We start from the raw sequence: 19419 nt of genomic DNA on the forward strand, positions 1-19419 counted from the left end.
TCACTTATCAAATGCATTGTGGGTAGACTGCTGAGTGGACAGTGCTCCAGATAAACTCTAGAGAAAAGGAGACGTCTAATCTGTGCTAACCTTCTCTGCCAGTTCTGCAGTGGCAGACAGAAGTCCCATTCACCACTGGAGAAGAGGGGACAGTATTTTGTAATAAAGAAAAAATGTCACCAGCAAATGTCCTTTGCTTTTTCTCCCTGCTTCATCAGCTATACAGATTAAAAGTAGTGAGTGGTTGCCCGGGCTTGTTTTTGGTTGTGAAATGTACACCCTGAGACCATCTCAGATTCCAAAGCCATCAATGCCACTTACTGTGTGGTCTCTGCGTGCATTGCGTAGGGGGCAGCAGGCAGAGACCCTGAGAACTGGTTGGCCGGGCTGCTCTGTGGGCAGCTGGGTCCACTCACTCCTGTACTCTGGGACACCAAGATTCAGGTTTGTGCCTTGGCACAATTATGAATGGCCACATATCAGGAACTTTAGAGGTGCTTGGGAATTGTCAGAGCTTTAATTATTTAACCCAAGACTGTCAGGATACCACTCTATTGAGTATTTGGGAAAGATGGCTCTTTGAGCACACGGTTGCAGTAGGAACAAGGGGAGGGGGAAGTAAGGGACATTCACATCCCAGCTTGTGAATCCGGGGACTGGCCACCGTCCCATCTGTTCTCATTCCGTTTTGCCCCTCTTGTCTACTGTGTTATTTTCCTCTTTTCCCGTCTCCTGTTTATCGCCAAGTAAGGATCTTGTTGTGTATTGGTCTTAGGGGAAAAATGTAGATAGCACTTAGAATGTGAGTTAGGTTTGATTTTAGCCTTCAAGAATGCCAGAAGCTGGAATGAAGGATTGTTTCTTTATAAACACAAAGAATATTCACAAGTTGTCATTTCTTAGTAAAACATGATTAACAAAATGTACTTTCTGTATAAATGTTCATATATCTGAATAAAATTCCATTCTGCTCCCTGATGCTTCCCCTCTCATGAGGGAAGGAGTGAGGACAGGGCTGCAGTGGGCCCAGATTCCAGCCTACCTGACGTCCGCAGCCCTCACAGAGCTATGCTGCTCTTGCACCGTTTCCCGAAGAGCTCAGCCATGTGGAAATCAGTGACAAAAGGAATTGCTGCCTCCAAATATAATTTCTTTACACTCAGTGCAGAAAACTTGCCTTGAGCAAGCAGCATATGAGTTGGAGAGAGAGAAGAAAGTGGTTTTTTAAGTAAAGGAAGATCCCTGGGCCTCTTTGCCTTTCTGCTTGAGGGTTGGATCCTAAGCCACTGAGACGGACCTGACAGCCAGGTCAGCCCAGCCTTTGCTCAGCAGGGACAAGGATGCTTCTGGGAAACAGTGAGTGCTGGGTGCCCTCCTTCCCACCTCCCACTCCTGTTTGCTGCTTCCTGCCTCTGCTGGTTAACCTCTTGGCAAGGACAAGCATATCACACACAGAACAAGGAAAAACCAGTGTTGTTTCAAAGAAGAGCACATAGAGAAGGGGGTTGTGGAAACAATGTGGACAATACATCCATTACTAGGTTCCCTTCAAAATAGAGGCAGGGAACAATTAGGTGGAATATTACCCCAACTTCTAAAGGTGGTAGGTAGCATGGAAAATTGGTGTAGCTGTAACTGTTAGAGATCCTCTAAGAGCTGCATTTGTCGAGTGTCTCAAAAGTCTGTTGATCTCCTTCAAGGCCAAATTTACTAACCTATCTGTCTTAGTCCAGATGCCAGCATTTCACAGCTACCTAAAAGGATGTGGGAATAAAAATTACAGGTGCATTTGGTTAATTATGCCCCTTACTTGACATAATTGCAGGCTCAGACAGCCAGGTGGTCATTATTTTGATTGGTCTAATTAGTCAGCTGTGTTCACATGCAGCTGCATGCAGAATTCTGGGCAGGCTCAGAAAAGGCACGTTAAAGAAGGTCCAGTGGAAGCCTTTTTAGAACTTGTCCTCAGATGCATAATAAGTTCTTAACAACTAGTGTTATTAATGACATAAACGCTTAAAGTACCTTGATGAGAGTTTAAGTAGAAAAAGAGAGGGAGAAAGTCCATTCATAGCCAAAGGAAAACTACCCAACTTCGAATACAGGGTGGATGAGAGGTTTCTGGTTTAGCCATTGATAAAACTATCTTACTAAGTCAGAAAAGTAGTCCAACCGCTGTGTTTGTGCTTCATGTATAAAATAGCATCCTCAACTTCATCTATTAAAACAAAGTATTACTACGTTTTTATAATTGGCGTTTGAAGCATTGCAAGTTTGTGGTGCTCAGCTTAGATGTGTTCCTCACAAGCTTTTAAAATCAGGATAGAGATTGCTCCAATACTTCTTACAGCAACGTAAACACTGCAACACTTTTAAAAAGAGTAAAGTCTCCCCTGAAGGAAATCAGAATTTATCCTTCAATACTCAGACCTGGATGCACTCAAAAGAAAGATGTACTTTTGAGTACTCCCGGAAGAAAAACCGTGAAATTATAATCGTGTACAAAGGCTTGATTCTGATCTCCCTGCGGTCCTGGCCCTTACATGCTGGCTGACCTCTCACTCGTGCAGACTCAGCTGCTTTTTACAGACCTCCGTTTTTCCTGCTATTTGCCTTTTGGGCAACTGCAGCTTCATGTTTTCTTTTTCCATTAAGACCAGGAAGCATTTCCTTGGCCACTTTGAGGGGATGGTGGTTCCTGTGCTGAATGACAGACTCTGGGAGGGGACAGAATTGCCTGTGCTCGACTGACTGACTGACTGACTGACTGACTGACTGACTGACTGACTTGGAGGGGGGCAGTGGTGTCCATGTTCTTACTGACTGACTTGGAGGGGGCAGTGGTGCCCATGTTCTTACTGACTGACTCGGAGGGGCAGTGGTGCCCAGGCTGTGCCTGACTGACTGACTCTCTGGTTTTATTTCTGTTTAGATGAGTTCTGGTTCTCCGATGGGTCCTTATCAGATAAGTCCAAGTGCGCAGATCCTGGCCTGATGCCCCTCCCGGACACAGCCACAGGGTTAGATTGGACCCACCTTGTGGATGCTGCACGAGCATTTGAAGGTAAAGACTCACCAGCCACTGGCCTCACCCCTTACCCCAGAGTGCGTTCCTGCAGGGCCTATGTGGCATCTTAGGGGAACATGTCTGTCTTGCATCATCTGGTCAGAGTTTTGAATGCCTTGCCCTGTTGGATGATGAAAACAAGCAGGGGCAGGCTTGGGCTATGACTAGGGACATTTCCTAAGGGAGACCATGTCATTTAATAAAAGGAGCACTAGGCAAGAAATCCCAAAACCTGAATTCTAGTTCAGGCATCAACTGGGTGGGACTTCTGTTTTCCTATCTGAAAAATAGAGGTGATTGTATCGGGAGCACCTGAGTCTTTCCTCACAGGGTATGATGTCAGGGAGACATTTAGGAGGCGGGAGCTGCTGGGCTTAGCAGGACAAGCACAGGCTGAGGAGTCTGGTCACTTGGTGTAAACACAGACTCCAGTGTGATTGGCTTGACCCATGCAAGTGTCGCCACCTGTCAGGGCCTCGGCTTCTTCCTCTTAAAATGTGGGTTGGTGAGGGTAGGCGGGCCAGCCAGCCTCCAGGGGCTATCCAGCCACCACACCGTCTTCTGTCATTTTTGGTGTCGTGAATATTAGAATGTTGAGGCTACCCCTTTAGGGACACCTTCGTCCAGCTCGCAGAGGAGGGTAGACAAAACAAGGAAGGTGCTTGCTTCACCTGCATCCTCTGGACCTCATGGCAATCCCACGTAAACCTGTGGCCCTTGGCATCGTGACTTTTGTGACTCTTTGCCTGTTCGCGTTCCTGAGCTGTTTAACTCGGTGAATGTTAAATAGTAATTCTTTGGGACATATGTCGAATTAATTTGGTCTTCATCTTCTCATCTATGAAATGAAGAACCAAAGAACCTGTAAAGACGGCATCATCTCGTCCTAAACCTCTAGTTCTGTGGTTTTGTTGTCAGCAAATTATTTCTAAGTTGAAGTAAGAGGATAGGTGGTAGTTGGCCCAGAGGGGAGAAAGTCTGATGTGGAAATTCTCCCTAGCTAGTGCCCTCAGATACATGAATGCCTAAATTAAACAGAAAATAACATAGTATTCTATTTGCCAAAGCAGACAACTTTGGTAATCTGACCTTTAGCATTGATAGATAAGATAATGTGGAAGGAGTTAATGCCGTGTTTACTTTTTGATGCTACTCCATGGGGTGGCATGTCATGAAAATTCAGTTGAGAATGTGTACCCCCTTTGGCTAATCAGATTCTCTCATATCAGTATTGCCTCGGGTAGCATCCCAGTGACCTGTTCCACTGTCTTGTGAGTTGCGTGGTGGTGACGAGTGTGATCAATCTCCTTAGCACTTTAAAGAGAAATGTCTTCAGGTAGATAACCCAGTTGCCCTGCTCGTGAATTTATCTTTCTATACCTGTTCTCAAGGCCATTTCTGAGCTGGAGTAAACATTATAAAGAAAAGATGATCCAAAACGTCCCTGTGCTTGTTTATATCATTGTTAGAAACTAACAAAGGCAGTTGAAAATGGCTGTTGCCTTAGACTGCTCTGGAATAATGCTGTGCCCATACTTCAGTCAGTACATCTAAAAACAGGCTTGGAAAATGGAATTTACCTGCCTGTTGAATTGAGATCCCATGATCCCTATAAAATCCAATAGTGTAATTGATCCCTGGCAGACTTGTTTCTCCCACATTGATCTACCTCATTTATGCTACACGTTTCAGCATATGATATGTTCACCTTCATTTAAGGGCTAAAGTTGACTTTGGATATGAGTTTAAGAATTTAGATTTTACTGTATCACTTAAGAAGAGAGCAGAGGCACCAAATTAAGCTGTCAAATCATGACTACTTAAGTATGTTTAAACTCTGTTAGTGCAAGGACCATAATAAATGGTATGGTTGTGGGTGAGAGCCAGGCATTCGGTGCACAAGGACTCAGCACGCTGCCTCCAAAAGGGAGGCGTGTTTCCAGACCACATGGCTGATCATAAGTCAGTGGTAATAGAATTAAGTAAGAAAAACAGAAGCAAGACACACAAAAAACTGACCATTTAGAAAGTTCTAAATGTTACTCTAAGAATAATTCTTCTGGGAAGAATTAATGAATATGACAAGAGCAATTTTTTTTAGGATTATGGAAAAGTTGCTACCTAAGTCTGGACTACACCCAGAGAGAGTGTAGTTCTTAAAGAAAAATGTATTTCTGAAACATTTATTTCAGTGAAAAAGGGAAAATTAACTAATTTAACTGTACTTCAGAAAGAATCCACACAAACTATGAAATAAAAACATGCAAGGAAAGAAAAGCAATGAAATAAGTTGTAAAAAAAAAAAAAAAACTGGCAAATGAAATTTCACTGCAATTTATAAATAAAACTAACAACCTGTTTTTCTTTAAATATTGATAAACCAATAGCAGATTTGATCCAAAATATAAAAAGTACAAATGAACCAAATTAGAAAGGAGGTTAAATTAACATGAGAGAAAGACAGTGGGACTGAAATGAACTATAGAACTGTGCTGTCTCCCTGAAGAGGACAGTGCGTTCTGCCTTACTCCTCAGCCCCAGACCAACTGCAGTGACTTGTTATTACCTCTAGGATAGGAATGTTATTACCTCTCCTTGGCTTGGATTATGAAGACCTCGTGATCATTTGGGGTCTTGCACTCCCCACCGTAATGCAAACCAGGCCAGCCTGAACCATAAAATCTGGTCAAGGCAAGACCCCGTCCTTACTCAAGAACTTGGTTTCCTGTAAATCTAAATATGTAAATGTACAGTATTAGTAATAAGCTGTAGAGGCTGAAGGAAACCTGTCAAAGGACAGCCTAGAGATGCAAGCTCAGAACACACTCCTTAGTGCACTCAGACACACAACCCGCCCACCTTAGCCGATCCAGTTGTTGGGCTCTGTATTTACCTAGAAAATTACTTTTCTGTCTTTAATGATATAAGATGATGCACTTGATCACTTAGTGTTATGCACATCTTGTCAGCCTACTTGGCTGTTTCCTTCTGCACAAAAAACAAGTACACAATCCTAACCCCCAGCTTCTGGCCCCCGTGGATCTCAGTCCTGTATATTTTCTAATTAGTCTGTTCTCTGGGTGACATTTAAAAAAAGAGACATAGAGATTTTTTTAATTACTAAGGAATGTCAAGCAGCTATATAGGAGTACATTTGGTGGATAAGGTACTTAGATTATTTCTTACAAGAAAACATGGCAGGGAGCACAAGAAACAGTCAAAGGCCGAAGTGTGGAAGGCATTGAAAAAGTCACCCAAGAATATCCCCAAACAGCAAATATGACTTGAAACTACCAAGTTTACAGTTAATCATTTTCAGAGTTTCCAAGAGTAATGATGCCCGTGTGTGTGTGTGTGTGTGTGTGTGTGTCTGGTCTGTGTGTGTGTATAAATTCAAAAGTAGCCTTCTTGCATGATAGGATTCTTTCCTGATACACATGAAAGATGATTATAAGACAGTATCACTCTTTAATATTAGTATGAGAAAGCTTAGATGAAATTCAGTAGTAAATTGAAAAGATTATTGTTACTGGCAAGAGTTTAGTTTAATAAAAGAAAAACTTTTATTAAAAAGTTATAGTAGGTGAAGTAATTAAAAGCTGTATCAATTTGCCCCAAAAGGTATATCTAATAGAATTAGAACCTATTTTTTCTAAAAATTAAGATTTGAGAGATGTCCCTAAAGGCTAATATCCACTTTATTCTAAATGGTTACATAGTACTTAATAGAAAAATGTTTACAAGCAGATTGCTTATGTCCAGAAACTAAGTAAGTGTACTTTTTGAGACCATGCCCTTTAATTTTTATACTGGAATCCATGACATTTAAACAAGGAATGCAAAGAAAAGGGTAATCAATGTTGGAGATAAAAAAAATTTTACTTAGGATTTTATACATAGAAAATATGAAAAATCAAAATGAAGTTTAAATAGAGATTATAAACTAGGTAATTAGGTTATTTTGAAATTTATTTTTATAAGCATCATTTTGAAGTGTTAAATTTTTTAGTATCTACTGCTGTATAACAAACCACCCCCAAAATTTATGGCTAAAAACAATAGTTTATTATTTCTCATGATTCTCTGGGTTGACTGGGCTCAGCTGGGTGGTTCTTCTGCTCCATATGTTCCTAGCCGCGGTCACTCAAGCAGCTGTGTGCAGCAGGAGCTCAACTGGATCTGGAGCATTAAGGAGACTTCACTCACCTGTCTGTGTCTGGAATGGCTGAGGCCTAGTGAGACCCCTGCCTTCAGCAGAGTAGTTGTGTTTATTCATATGGGACTTAAGGAATTAGAAGAGCAAAAGCAGAAGCTCTGTGATGTCTTAAGGCCTGGTTTTGGATGTCCCAGAACATTATATTTACCACCTTCTATTTAGGTCAAAGCAGTTCACAAGGCCAGTATTCCAGGGGTGGGAGATAGAATCTACCTCTTGATGGCAGGGGTGGCATACAGGGAGGGAAGAGTTGTTGGCAGCTGTCTTTGCAGACAGCTCTTCACTGTAATAGTCATAAGACACCTTAGATACATCAGTAAGATTGAATTAACTTTGAGAAATAAACCATCATCAGAATTATGAGAGAATTCCAAGGAACACTTTAATATCTAAAAGTCTTCAAAAAAAAAAGAACGAGAGCGAGATTGAGGCAAAAAAAAAAAAGTCTTAATATGTAAGACTAGAAATGGATAGAAAGCTTCATAGTAAAGGTGACGGTTTTTCCTGAATTAGCTTGTAGAGTTCATGCAGTTTAAAGAAAAATAGTTAAAGAACTAAATTTGCCACCATTTGGAAAATAGGTAAACGATATTCAACCAAAAGTTCTATTATAACTTAATAATAATTTAAACAGCGTAATTCAAAAATAAGGTTAAGAATTTTTGAAGAAAAATTAAGAGCTCAGACAGAAATCTGAATATATTTAAGAGTTACATAGGATCCTAAGTATTCCATTTGGATTTAGGTATTTTAAAAGTCAATTTTAGAAAAACTAAAAGTAAGATTACCGTTTTGGAAGTAAGATTATGCTTTAATTATGGAGTGAGAGAACATACAAAACATAATATGGTCAGATAAAGGTATTTAAATATTTAGATCTTTTATGAACCTGAAAGAGAATGTTAAAATAAAAGAGAAAATATTGGATGTTAAGAAAAGATTTCTAAAGAATGAGATAGGTAAAACCAGGATACCTAAAACACATAAAGGAACTTACCCAGCAAAGAAAACCACCAAACCCACAGTAAACAAATGGTCAAGGCATGTGAATACAAATTTCATAAAAGACAAATGCACAATAAATAAGAAGGTGAAAATTGTTCAACCACACATGTAAATTTAAAGAATAATGAGCTACCAGCTTACCCTTTTTGAATATGAAAAATGATACAGTAGCTCTGGGAAGCTATGAAAAACAGTCACAGCTGGTATCATTATAAAGATTATAAAGTGATCCATCTTTTTGTTCAGGCAATATGTTAATATGTTACTAGTGCCAGAAAACTGTACCCACCTTTTGACCAGAAATCTAATTCCTGAGAATTTGCTGACAAAAAATTATTAAAAAGAATTAAAAAGCTTCCAATAGAAAATATTATGCATTATTAAAATTGTATTTTAATAAGTGATCAAGTAACACATCTCTACCCAAACAGCTATTAAAAAAAAAAAAAATGTCCTTCATAGTCTAAGAAGGCAAAAAATAAGTTGGATTCCCTGTGCCTTCCCCATGCTGGGAAGGTCAAGTTCAAAAAGCTGACTGAGTCACATTTTAGACTTTGTTTTAACATATGTGGTTCTTCTGTTTGGTGGGGGGCAAGATGTATCCTTTTTACATGTCAGAATTCCTAAGTAAAATTGACGGTCTATCTAGTTCAATAAGATCAGTTTTGCCACCCTGCAGTGCTTATCATACCCTTTGTTATGTAGAATCATGTCAAATTTGGGGTTACCTGATGATGTATATAATGACTTTCATCCCCCCTTAAACATGGTAATGGGAACAAACCCAACTAGAAAACCTGGCTATGGGTCAAACTTAAGCTGGGGAAGGGAAGTGTAGTCTCTTCAAAAGCTCTAGGATTTCGAGTAGCTCTCATTCATCAGAATATCAGAAAGAGGCAGCTGCTGTGTTTTTAGCATTTGTTGAATGGATAATGTTGTTTTCAGTGAACATAGTCTTCAAAGGTAAAATGACCAACTAATGATCTTAGACTCTGGATTCCATGTCCCTGCCCCACGAAGGCCTGCCCTCCTAGGTTTCCATGCTTTCCCCGTTGGTGGTGGAGATCACCATCTTCCTATAGCTGTTTGGGCGCATGTGTGTGTATGTGCTCCTGCACAAATATGAATGTGAAAGACACATGCAGAGTCAGCAATTCACATGCCAGGCACCACTGTGGCAATGAAATGTTCCACAAAGCATATTTTCCAAAAATTCTAAGTCTGTATCTTTAATTTGGTGTGTTCTGTAGGCCCTTGGTTTCTTAAACAGGGCGTAATAAGCCTCACTTTTTATGATGAGAACTTTTTCTGTTATGAAGCTTCAGCTTAAAGTTGATAAAGTTGTTATAATTATCGATATTTGACCACTGTGTGTATGAGAGAGAGAAAATGTGTGTGTGTGTGTGTGTATACAAGTATAAACAAAATGTGAGTTAATGGTAACGTAATTAGTGAAAAAAATGGAAAGAAAAGTGGCTACTACATGGATGAAAAATACAAAGTCAAATTTGGAATAGTAAATCCATTTAACTTATCTCAAAAGTATGTTAAAATTATTTCAGGCCAAAGCAATCGTTGTTTCTTAAAGAATAATTTTAGGACTTTTTCTTGTTAATTACTCATATGCAGATACTAGACCATTATCTTTCTACATGCATGGGTAAGCTTCCGAAAGCCTAAAGCAGAGAATTTTAGGTGGAAAATAGTACATTACAGCCTTTTTTTCCCCCCCTTTCCTAGTGGCCAGGTAAGTCTGTTTTCTGCAATGCAATAAGCATAGGTGTCAGAATCAAAACTTTTAATTTTCTACATGTAGCTACAAAGCCCTGCTTTGTCTTTAGTTTGCATTTCTAACGAAGACATATTAGAACAGCATTGTGGAAGTAGGTTTAATCTAGCCTGGTACTTGAATGTCCCATTTGGAATGTATCTGGGGCAGGTACTATTGTTCTATTCCTCACCCTCAACAGACATGACACGTTGATCAGACCATTCACCCCGCCGATCCAGCCTTGGCCTTATGTTATAGGTGCTGTAGGCACCCTAGTCAGGGTCATGGGAGTGACTTGCGGTCATCTGTTTTGCCATCTCAGCTCTAGGATATGGAATAGCCTGTTGACTCTTCATCTTGTTTAGTGCTAAATGTACTAAAAATAAGAAGGTTTTTTAAAAGATTATTTTAAAGGATGGATTGTTTTGTGTGTCAGCCATACCCAGTGTTCCACCTTAGCCAGATCTGCTTGCACTGGAAAGAACAGGAAAGAAAACGGAAGAGTCTACACACATGGAATGTGGGTGATTGGCTCTGTACCGACTGCACATGAAGTTCCTGCTCTTGTGCCTGTCTTTTCTGATGGTTTTGTTTGTGCCATTTGGTTCTATCTCAGTGATCACTTGATTACTAAATATTTATCATCACAGAAATAAGCTGTAGGGGCATAAAGCTTCCACTGGAAACTGTCTCTAAGATTAGCTATTTTATAAAGTAGGTTAGCGTCTATACTTAATCAAGTAGCAGCATTCTGTTTGTATTTCAGCCGCCCAAGCTTTTCAAATCCAAAGTGAAATCCTGTTTGTGAAATTACATTGCTAGCAAAACTCTACTTTTAGCTTCTTGCCTCCTAACCAGTAAGACCTTGTTTCTCCCCAGGGAATGTCTGAATGACTGCTGGTAGCAAATTCTGATTTCTGTTAAATATGTGGGTATTTTATCAATTAAGGTAAAAACAGATGAAGGAAGCTGAGGCATGTTCATCCGTGTATTTAGACTTGACCATCAGACCCAAACATATTAAGAAAGATAGAAAGGTAACTGAATTATTATTGGCTTGCATAAAATGAGGGTGAGCCAATGAAAGTCTTACACAGTTAGACAAATTCTTTATTCGTTTTATTTTCCATTCATTTATTTTCTGGTCAGTAAAGTCACCATGGAATAAAAATATATCTCCTAATGATTTTTTCAATTGTGATGTGTTCCCATATTCTGGGCCCTTACAGAACAGAGGGTTGGTTATGTTGGGCACCACTGCAGCCCAGGCCTCCCGCCCATCCCCTAGAGCAGCTCAAGCCCAGCCAGGATTCTGCCCCCAGCTCTGCTGTGCACATCACATCATATGTAGAAGTTGGCAGGGCCCCAATTATGCTGTTGATCTTAATTAAATTGCAAATTACTTTAGGCAAAAAGCCTACTATGCAGTACCAAATTGGTAACATGATTCTCTCTCTCAGGAATATATGGTTACAGAATGTTTATCATCTTACAAAAGGTTTAATGTATGGAGCTTTACAGAAAGGTTAGTTGAAAGACGTCTGCCTGCCTAGGGCAGGTGTGTTAGCAAAGGGGGTCACGTGGATGGAGAACTGTCAGTGTGCTCAGTAGCTGGGTGCACTCAGGAGGGCCCAGGCCTCTGTCAGGGCACTGATGGTGCCTCCAGCACCATGGCCACAGCCTACAGCCTTGGCTTTCCTTCATGCATCCTGGCAGCTTCAGTGTCACCATCCTTTTTAATTAACTGGAAGTGTATGACCTGCCATAAAGCAAACAAGCCCAGGTAGTCTCATTAGGAGCTCGTCCAGCAGCCAGAGGGAGGCAGAGTGGGGTAAATTAAGAACGGAGCACCCCTGACACAGACCCAAGTGCAGTCTCTCCAGCATTAATCAGTTCATAGGAAAAGGACTGCCATAGCACTGATATACCTGCTATGTATCTCAGTTCCTACTGTAGATACATACATGTCCTCAGAAACCAGAGAGACTCCAGGGAATTGGGTAGGGGGAGTGATCATTGAATAGATTGCTTGGCTCTCACTTCCATGTGGTTCCAAAACAGAGTATTCTTCTGCATGCCATTCAGCATTTCTGGATTACTGTTCTTGGTCAGCGCTCAGCCCCCAGAGCCAGGCCAGTCTGGCACCCATTCTTACGGCTATTCTATTCCCTTTCCTTCCTACCTCTTAAAACATTGAATGTTAAGTTCCTAGTGCCAAAAATAGAAGTGTCCTTGTGCTAAGATAAGGCACTGTAGTCATACTGATCATTGGTACAACTGCTGTAAACACTGTGCCCCTCAGATCTTCCTTTAAGAGCTTCTAGTGAGATTACTTAGCTAGTCTCTCTCACCACCTCTCTCTGCATTTGTGGAGCGAGTCATTTAAGTAAGCCCACAATGGTGGTGTATGCTCATGGTCGGATCCATGTGTATGTGGCATACCATGTGTCTTTGTTGTACACTACGGCCCTGCTTCCAGCTGACAGTAAAAACAAACATGCAATGTGTTATCTCATCACATTGGCGTTACGTGATACTGCTCTCAGGGGTTTCCACTGGTCCATCAAACACACCCACGCCCTGTACTTCACATAACCACATTTTGTAAGCCTTGTGTGGGCCCCAGAGATTCTCAAGTACAGAGAGATACTTCTGTTCATAGGAAAATTCTAAATCTTATTTCAGGTCTTGACTCAGATGAAGAACTGGGGCTGCTCTGTCACCACACGTCCTATCTAGGTGATTGCCTGGGGCTGCTCGTTGGCTCCTGATATCCTGTGACCTTTTCTGTATATTTCATGTGTCTGCACGTCTGCATGGTTATTCCCGCTCTGAGGGTTGGGGGTGCACAGCGGGACATGTGCCCTGGCTGTTCTGTCTCAAGAACCTTCGGGTTTGGGGAGAACTTGAGAGAGAAGTCCCTCTCCTTGGTTCTGTCAGTTGAGTCATTATCCAACTATTATTTCATCCATAGCCAGCAGCTTTGGCATTCCTTGGGATGTGAAAAGAAGAAAGCAAATTGGCTTTAGCAAATCCCGTGTCTGCTAATTGTCCCCATGGCTGTGATGATGTGCATAGGCCATACAGCCCAGGAGGAGGACAGCCAATCTCCATGCTTTCTCCTTGTCAGCAGCTTGCCTGAATTTGTTTTTCTTCATTTTGTTCCAAAACAAGCAGTAACTGATTTGAAGTGGGGGAAAGATTTTATGTAGCTACTGCATTCCCACAAAGAAACATTGCCTTGCAGTGATTACTAACCCTTCTTTCTCTATGTGTTTCTCCCCTCCCCAGACCAGAGGGTGGCATCCTTCTGCACCCTGACAGATATGCAGCATGGGCAGGACCTGGAAGGGGCCCAAGAACTGCCCTTGTGTGTAGATCCAGGCAGTGGCAAAGAGTTCATGGACACAACTGGGTATGTGAGCCCCTGTGGACCCCCCCCCCCGACCCCTACTGTTCCAGGCATGATTAGCAAAGATTTGGCTAACTGGCTAACCTTGAGCCGGGCAGACGACCATATTCCACAATGCCCTTTCCCAATCCTGAAGAATCCAAAGAAAGGACTGGTTGGACTGACTTGGCTCCCTGCCCTGCTGTTGGAGACCACGCTTGGCTGCATAATCACTGTGCTCCGTGGGCACACCCTGCCTGCCAAGACTTGTGACCCTGTGCCCATGGTGAATGGCCTTACTGTCAGAGAGGGCAAGAAGGGGCCTCAAGGTCAGCGTCTGCTGCCAAATTACTGCAGCAGCACCAGGCAGGGATAAGTTGCTGGTTGGCCTTCCACCTGCCAAGCTGCACATGCTGACCAGCCCAGGGCATGGCTCCTCCCAGAACTTCATCCTTGATCCGGCCCCATGCCCTCCATTGAAATATGTTGGGAATGCCTCACTCTTTTCTCTAAATTTATGACATGTTCATTCCCATAAAATATGTGTTCTTTACCTGTGTCATCCATTCTTAATTCTAACTTCTGTATAAACTGAATATAGAAGTCGTGTTCACATTGGTAACGAGCTTCATCATATTGTCATCACTGGGAAAGGGAAATTGGGGAAACTGATTATTTGGTTCCCAGGACTTCATTAGGGTCCACCTTGTTGTCTCAATTGGCTAAACGAATTTAAATAATGTATCTTTTGTTTTCCTACCAACCTTTATATCTATAGAGATTCTGAATCTCTTTAAATTGGTAAAGTCCCAAAATGGGCTTTCCACTAGAGCAGCAATGTGGACACTTTCCCAATCTGACATAATATAATATATCTGCTTGCTGGGCTCTAAGCTCATGAAATAATTTTTTTGAGTGAAAACTTGACTAACAAAAATGCTGAATTGACTCTCTTGAGTTCTAATTCTACCCTTATTTGCTAGGGAGCGTTCCCCATCAACACTGACGGGTAAAGTTAATCAGCTGGAATTAATTCTTCGACAACTCCAGACCGACCTTCGTAAGGTAATCTGTTGGGCGAGCATACTCAGAACTCTTTCTCTTACAAAATCAACCGTTTATAACTACTACAGATAAATTGAAGAGACTCAGGAAAGAAAACTGCCCTACACAAACCATTGATAAATAGAAACAGATGCTCCTGAAGTCTTATCCGTCTGCGGACCTGCAGCTGATGTAGTTTCTTTTGCGGGGTGCAGGGACCTTGATGGTTATGGGTAAATGAGGATGAGCCTATGGTGTGGCCAATCTTCACTGTGAAGTAGAAGCATAGCGGGCCCGCAGTTTTTAATTCAGTGAGTTATCAATTGCACCAACTCTGTATAAGTACCTCAGAGGAGTCCATTGTTGCCAGAAAGCCTGGTCTGTCCGAGTCCTGTCCTCTGCCTGAGACAGCTTCACAGTACTCAGAACTTCTGCTCTACACATCAACCTACGCACAGTCCGTCCTCAAAAGAAATTAACTCCTGTACCCCGCAGATACCTGCTGAGCTCTGTTCCATCAGCCCTGTTCTAGAGAGCCACTTGGCTGTCCAGGGAAACAGAATGGGGGGCAGTATCGAGCAAGAGGGCATCACAGGAAGGTTTTTGTTGTGATGGTTTGGTTTGGCTTTTGAAGAAGGAAGAAATTGTAGCTGGTGAGAAGCTGAGGAAAGGATTCAGTTGGGAGGGAAATCATGATGAGGGTGAAGAGCAAGTGGGTGGAGTTCTGATCTTGTCACAAGGAGGGAGCTGGCCTTAGATAGGAATAGGGACAGTTCACACACAGTTACCAGAGTGGAGCAGAGTATGTGTGCGTGCACATGTGTTCATATATGCACATGTTCATTCACATACATATAGTCCAGACAGAGATGTTGGCAAATTTCTCTGATTGTTTCTTTTTTTTCTAGTTATGAGCTGAGAGTGGGTAGTGGGAAGGAGTATAAGAGCTTTGTGGATAGAGGATACAGGTATACCGCAGCGTGTAAACCATCCAGGTATATTTAGGAGACTTTGCCAAACAAAGCTAAGCACGTTTGAATTTGGAGCATAAGTTAAAGCGATTTCTCTTTTCCTGGTTGTGTGCTTTTTCCCCAGCTTGGGTGACTAGCTGTCCCAGGTTGCCCAGGATGGATAAATTTTCCAGGATATGGAACTTTCCATACTAAAACCAGCAAAGTCCCATGCAAGCTGGGGTGGCTGGTCACTCTGTCTCAAGCGCAAGTGTAGAATCGTTGGAGATTTCAATTTAGCCAATATTAAGGTTTAGACAGGAAATCAGGAGGAGAGAGAGAGAGGAGGACCCTGGGATGTATACAGGGCGTGAGTAAATCCAAGGACCTAGAGTCCAAGCCAGTTGAAGAGAAATAATGTCACTGCTGGGGAATGGCTGGGGACGGGGGTGTTGATGGGCAGTAAAAATAAGAGTAAGATTGATAATATGGATGGGTTCTATCATTACTGGAAGAGTAGATACTGGAGAATTTATTTTTAAAAGTAGGAGGTGGTGACTAAGAAGTAGGAACTTGAAACTTTTAGAAAGATGTGCAGTCATTGGCAATAGCATGGAAGGATGTGGGCATGATAGTGGGTTGAGGAGGGCCGGATTTGGAGGTCACTGAAGGAAAGCGACGGAGAGGCTGAATGGCCAGAGTGTCAGATGAAACATCTCAGTGGATTCGAAATCATCAGCACACATGATGGGGTGGGTGGGGCGTGGAGAAAAGAGCAAATCAGGTTCTAGAATCTTCCATTAATAATGTTTGCAACTGCGGATACAGTAGATAATTGTAGCCCATGGGGTAGCAGGTCTCATGACATAATGGCACATCTTCCAGAGGAGCTGGAATTGTAGGAAGGAGCAGTGATCTGGCCTGAACAATGAGGATGCGCTGTCTGCCTGCCTGACCCCTGTAGTGAGCTGCTGAGGACAATGTCCTCAGAAAGGAGCCAGGATTCACTTAGAGCATGGAGATGAAGGGATTTCAGGAGGAGAGACTGAGCATGCACAAGGCCTTCATGGCAGAATCCAGGTTCCATGGGTCACAATAAAAGGTTTGCAGGGTTGCGGAGAGGTGGGCAGCTAAGTTGCAGCAGGGATACTCTGAGCTGTGGGACTCAGACTCTCTTGGGAATGAGAGTCGTGGTGAGGAGTGTCAGGGAGAGTCAGTATACAGAGTGGACTGCAGGTGCTCCTTACAGCGAAGTGAGTCGCCAGCTCTGATTCGGGCCTCCTCTGGGGACCAGGGTCTTTCAGGTCAGTGGCCAGGCAGGTGGTATTGGGGAGGGCCTCAGAAGGGATCGGGAAACGAGAAAGTCTTGAGGGCAGGAGCGGACATGCCACCAAGGGTGGGGGCGTCCGCTCACCTCACTCAGTGCTCCTGCTCAGTTCTTCGGATGGCATCTGGTAACATTAGCGGTCGAGTTAGATTCCATTACAAAAGTACTGATTGTTACAATCTGACGATGAAACCCCTCCATCCATTTGGGGGAAGGCATCCTTTTCAGCAGGTGGGGCCTGAAACTGGTGCTGTATGTTTTTTACTGCTCTATGTTGGAAACTCCAGATGTGATTCTTCTGAAAATCTTGATTATTTTTACATAGTTTTTAATGGCAGACTTTAAGGGTCATTATGGAAATATAGTATTAACAGGGAAGTTTAAGATGGAATGAAAGACCTAAGTGCATGTTTTATTATAAACATATGTAACAGCTATGCTGATACAGGTTTTTAATTAGTAAGCTCTGTGCATTTGTCAAAGGGTATTACCTTTAACCTCACTGTAGTCTCCCATTTTTGGATGGAGGGTAATATAAACTATCATTAACCCCTTCCATCTTAGCACCCCTTGGGAGCAGAGTGGGATGAAAGAACAGGGTGTGTGGAGTTGTTCATTCCCATCCCTTTGTCAACAGCATGATCAGGCAAGTCCTCTTGCTGAACAGAGTCACCCTTTCTCCCCTCAAAAAGTAAATGAGTAAAAATTAGAATAAAAGATTCTCATAGCCCAGCTTAGGAAGAGTGACTGTATCTGTCAGTCTCCATGACTCAGTTTGTTTCTGCTCTGACCAGGAAAAACAAGACAAGGCAGTTCTCCAGGCAGAAGTGCAGCACCTGAGACAGGACAACATGAGGCTGCAGGAGGAGTCCCAGACCGCGACCGCTCAGCTGCGGAAATTCACAGAATGGTTTTTCAACACCATCGACAAGAAATCTTAGCCAGTCCGCACCTCATCAAGGGACCATTAGGAAATGCCTCTTGTCCTTTGAAGTCACAAACGTGGTTTTTATGTGTGCTTTCAGCCAATCGTAGATGTCTTTGCTGTTCCATTCTGTGTAGCACCATTCACCACAGCAGGATAGGGAGCCTGTACTCTTTCTCGGTAACCACAGCAGAGAGCAGCGCCGATGTGAAGATGAATGAATGTAACTCCTGGTGTGAAGATGAATGTAAACCCTGGCGATAGTTGAGACCTTTTTCTTTTAGACTCTGCTAAAACAATGCTCTGGCTTGGTTTTATTTCCTATATATCAGGTGACCTGGTAGAGACGTAAAGCAATTTACCATAGTTTGGGCTTTAGTATTGTAAAATAAACATGAAAACAAATAATCAGACATATACTTTAATGTTAAAGGTGCTCTATTTTTTTGGATGTACAGTAGTTTTATTTCCACAGCCACATTACCATAGCAATAAGAAAGGAGGCATAGTAAATAGTTGGAAAAGCTTTGTGGGGGGATTAAAAAAAAAGCACTGATGTGTTTAACACTAGTTCAAATGCAGTTACCTTAGAGACTTATTTATTTGCAGGAACAAATGGTGCCTGAATATTAACAGTGTTCTGATTAAAAAAAAAAAAAAAAGATACATATGCCTTGTAAATGGCTCACCGAGTTGTCAGTAGTCACTTCAACTCTTAGTTCACGTTTGTATAGTTGTTCTGCTGGAAAAAAGAGAGCGAATCTGCTTACTCACTAGAACCTCCCTGCGTGCCGTGAGCCAGCGGAACCACTGGTACAATGCCAGATTTGTTTATCTTTGTACAGAAGCTTTGATGAAGTGTCTTGTATTTAACACCCTTATTTAAGCTTATTTAACCTTAAATTGTTAATTTTATAAAATTCGGTTTGGCCTGCACTACAGTGAGGGCTAGAGGTAGCTGCAGGCTCAGAAGAAACCGGGCTTGCACACATCAGACCGAGAAGCAGGGGGAGGAGATTCTAACAACTGATGCTGCTAGTAACACGTTGTTTGTATTGCTTTCCCATTTTTAACTGTTATATTTGAGATGAACATACATTTTGCTTTTTTAATAAATGTTTAAAAGAAGTCCACATAAGAAATGGTGTTGTCAGGTGACTGGATGTTTTATGATCTGACGTGAAAAGTCTGACTGTGAATTTATTTCAGGTCATTTAGGACCTTGATTTGTATTAAATACTGTTTAGCTGCCTAATTCTGTGTAGAATTCCAGACTGATTTCAGGAAAGAGTAACTAGTTATTAGTAGCTGCTATGTGCCAGACACTATTCTCTGAACTTTTCATCCGTCTCATTTAATCTCGACAGTATCTTTTATAGGTGGGAAGTGGGGTCCCCGTTTACAACCACATGAACTGTGGCTCAAGTGAAGTAATTTACCCAAGATTGCCTTTTTTTTTTTTTTTTTTTTTTTAAAAAAAAGGCATTTTATTTAACAATTAGGTGTTGCCAGAACTTTGGGAGGCCAAGGCAGGCAAATCATCTGAGGTCAGGAGTTCAAGACCAGCCTGACCAACATGGAGAAACCCCATCTCTACTAAAAATACAAAATTAGCTGGGCGTGGTGGCACATGCCTGTAATCCCAGCTACTCAGGAGGCTGAGGCAAGAGAATCACTTGAACCTGGGAGGCAGAGATTGTGGTAAGCTAAGATTGTGCCATGG

General features: G+C 42.0%; 1 protein-coding gene across 13 annotated transcripts in view; it reads left to right on the forward strand.

Moving 5' to 3' along the window:
* Nucleotides 1–18838, forward strand: part of SIPA1L2 (signal induced proliferation associated 1 like 2) — a 233577-nt gene extending 214739 nt beyond the window's left edge. For 7 of the 13 annotated variants that reach the window (XM_078357316.1, XM_078357317.1, XM_078357320.1 and 4 more), the window contains 4 exons: nucleotides 2933–3064; nucleotides 13351–13474; nucleotides 14434–14515; nucleotides 17566–18838. In XM_078357316.1, the coding sequence (XP_078213442.1) occupies nucleotides 2933–3064; nucleotides 13351–13474; nucleotides 14434–14515; nucleotides 17566–17712 (485 nt within the window). In that variant the 3' untranslated portion in view covers nucleotides 17713–18838. Of the gene's footprint in view, nucleotides 1–2932; nucleotides 3065–12744; nucleotides 12799–13350; nucleotides 13475–14433; nucleotides 14516–17565 lie in introns of all 13 variants that reach the window. The other 6 variants (XM_035281006.3, XM_054248189.2, XM_054248193.2 and 3 more) reach the window with 1 other exon arrangement.
* Nucleotides 18839–19419: the final 581 nt, after the last annotated feature.

The sequence above is a fragment of the Callithrix jacchus genome, chromosome 19, assembly GCF_049354715.1.
Source record: "Callithrix jacchus isolate 240 chromosome 19, calJac240_pri, whole genome shotgun sequence".
In the NCBI taxonomy this organism is placed as follows: domain Eukaryota; kingdom Metazoa; phylum Chordata; class Mammalia; order Primates; family Cebidae; genus Callithrix; species Callithrix jacchus.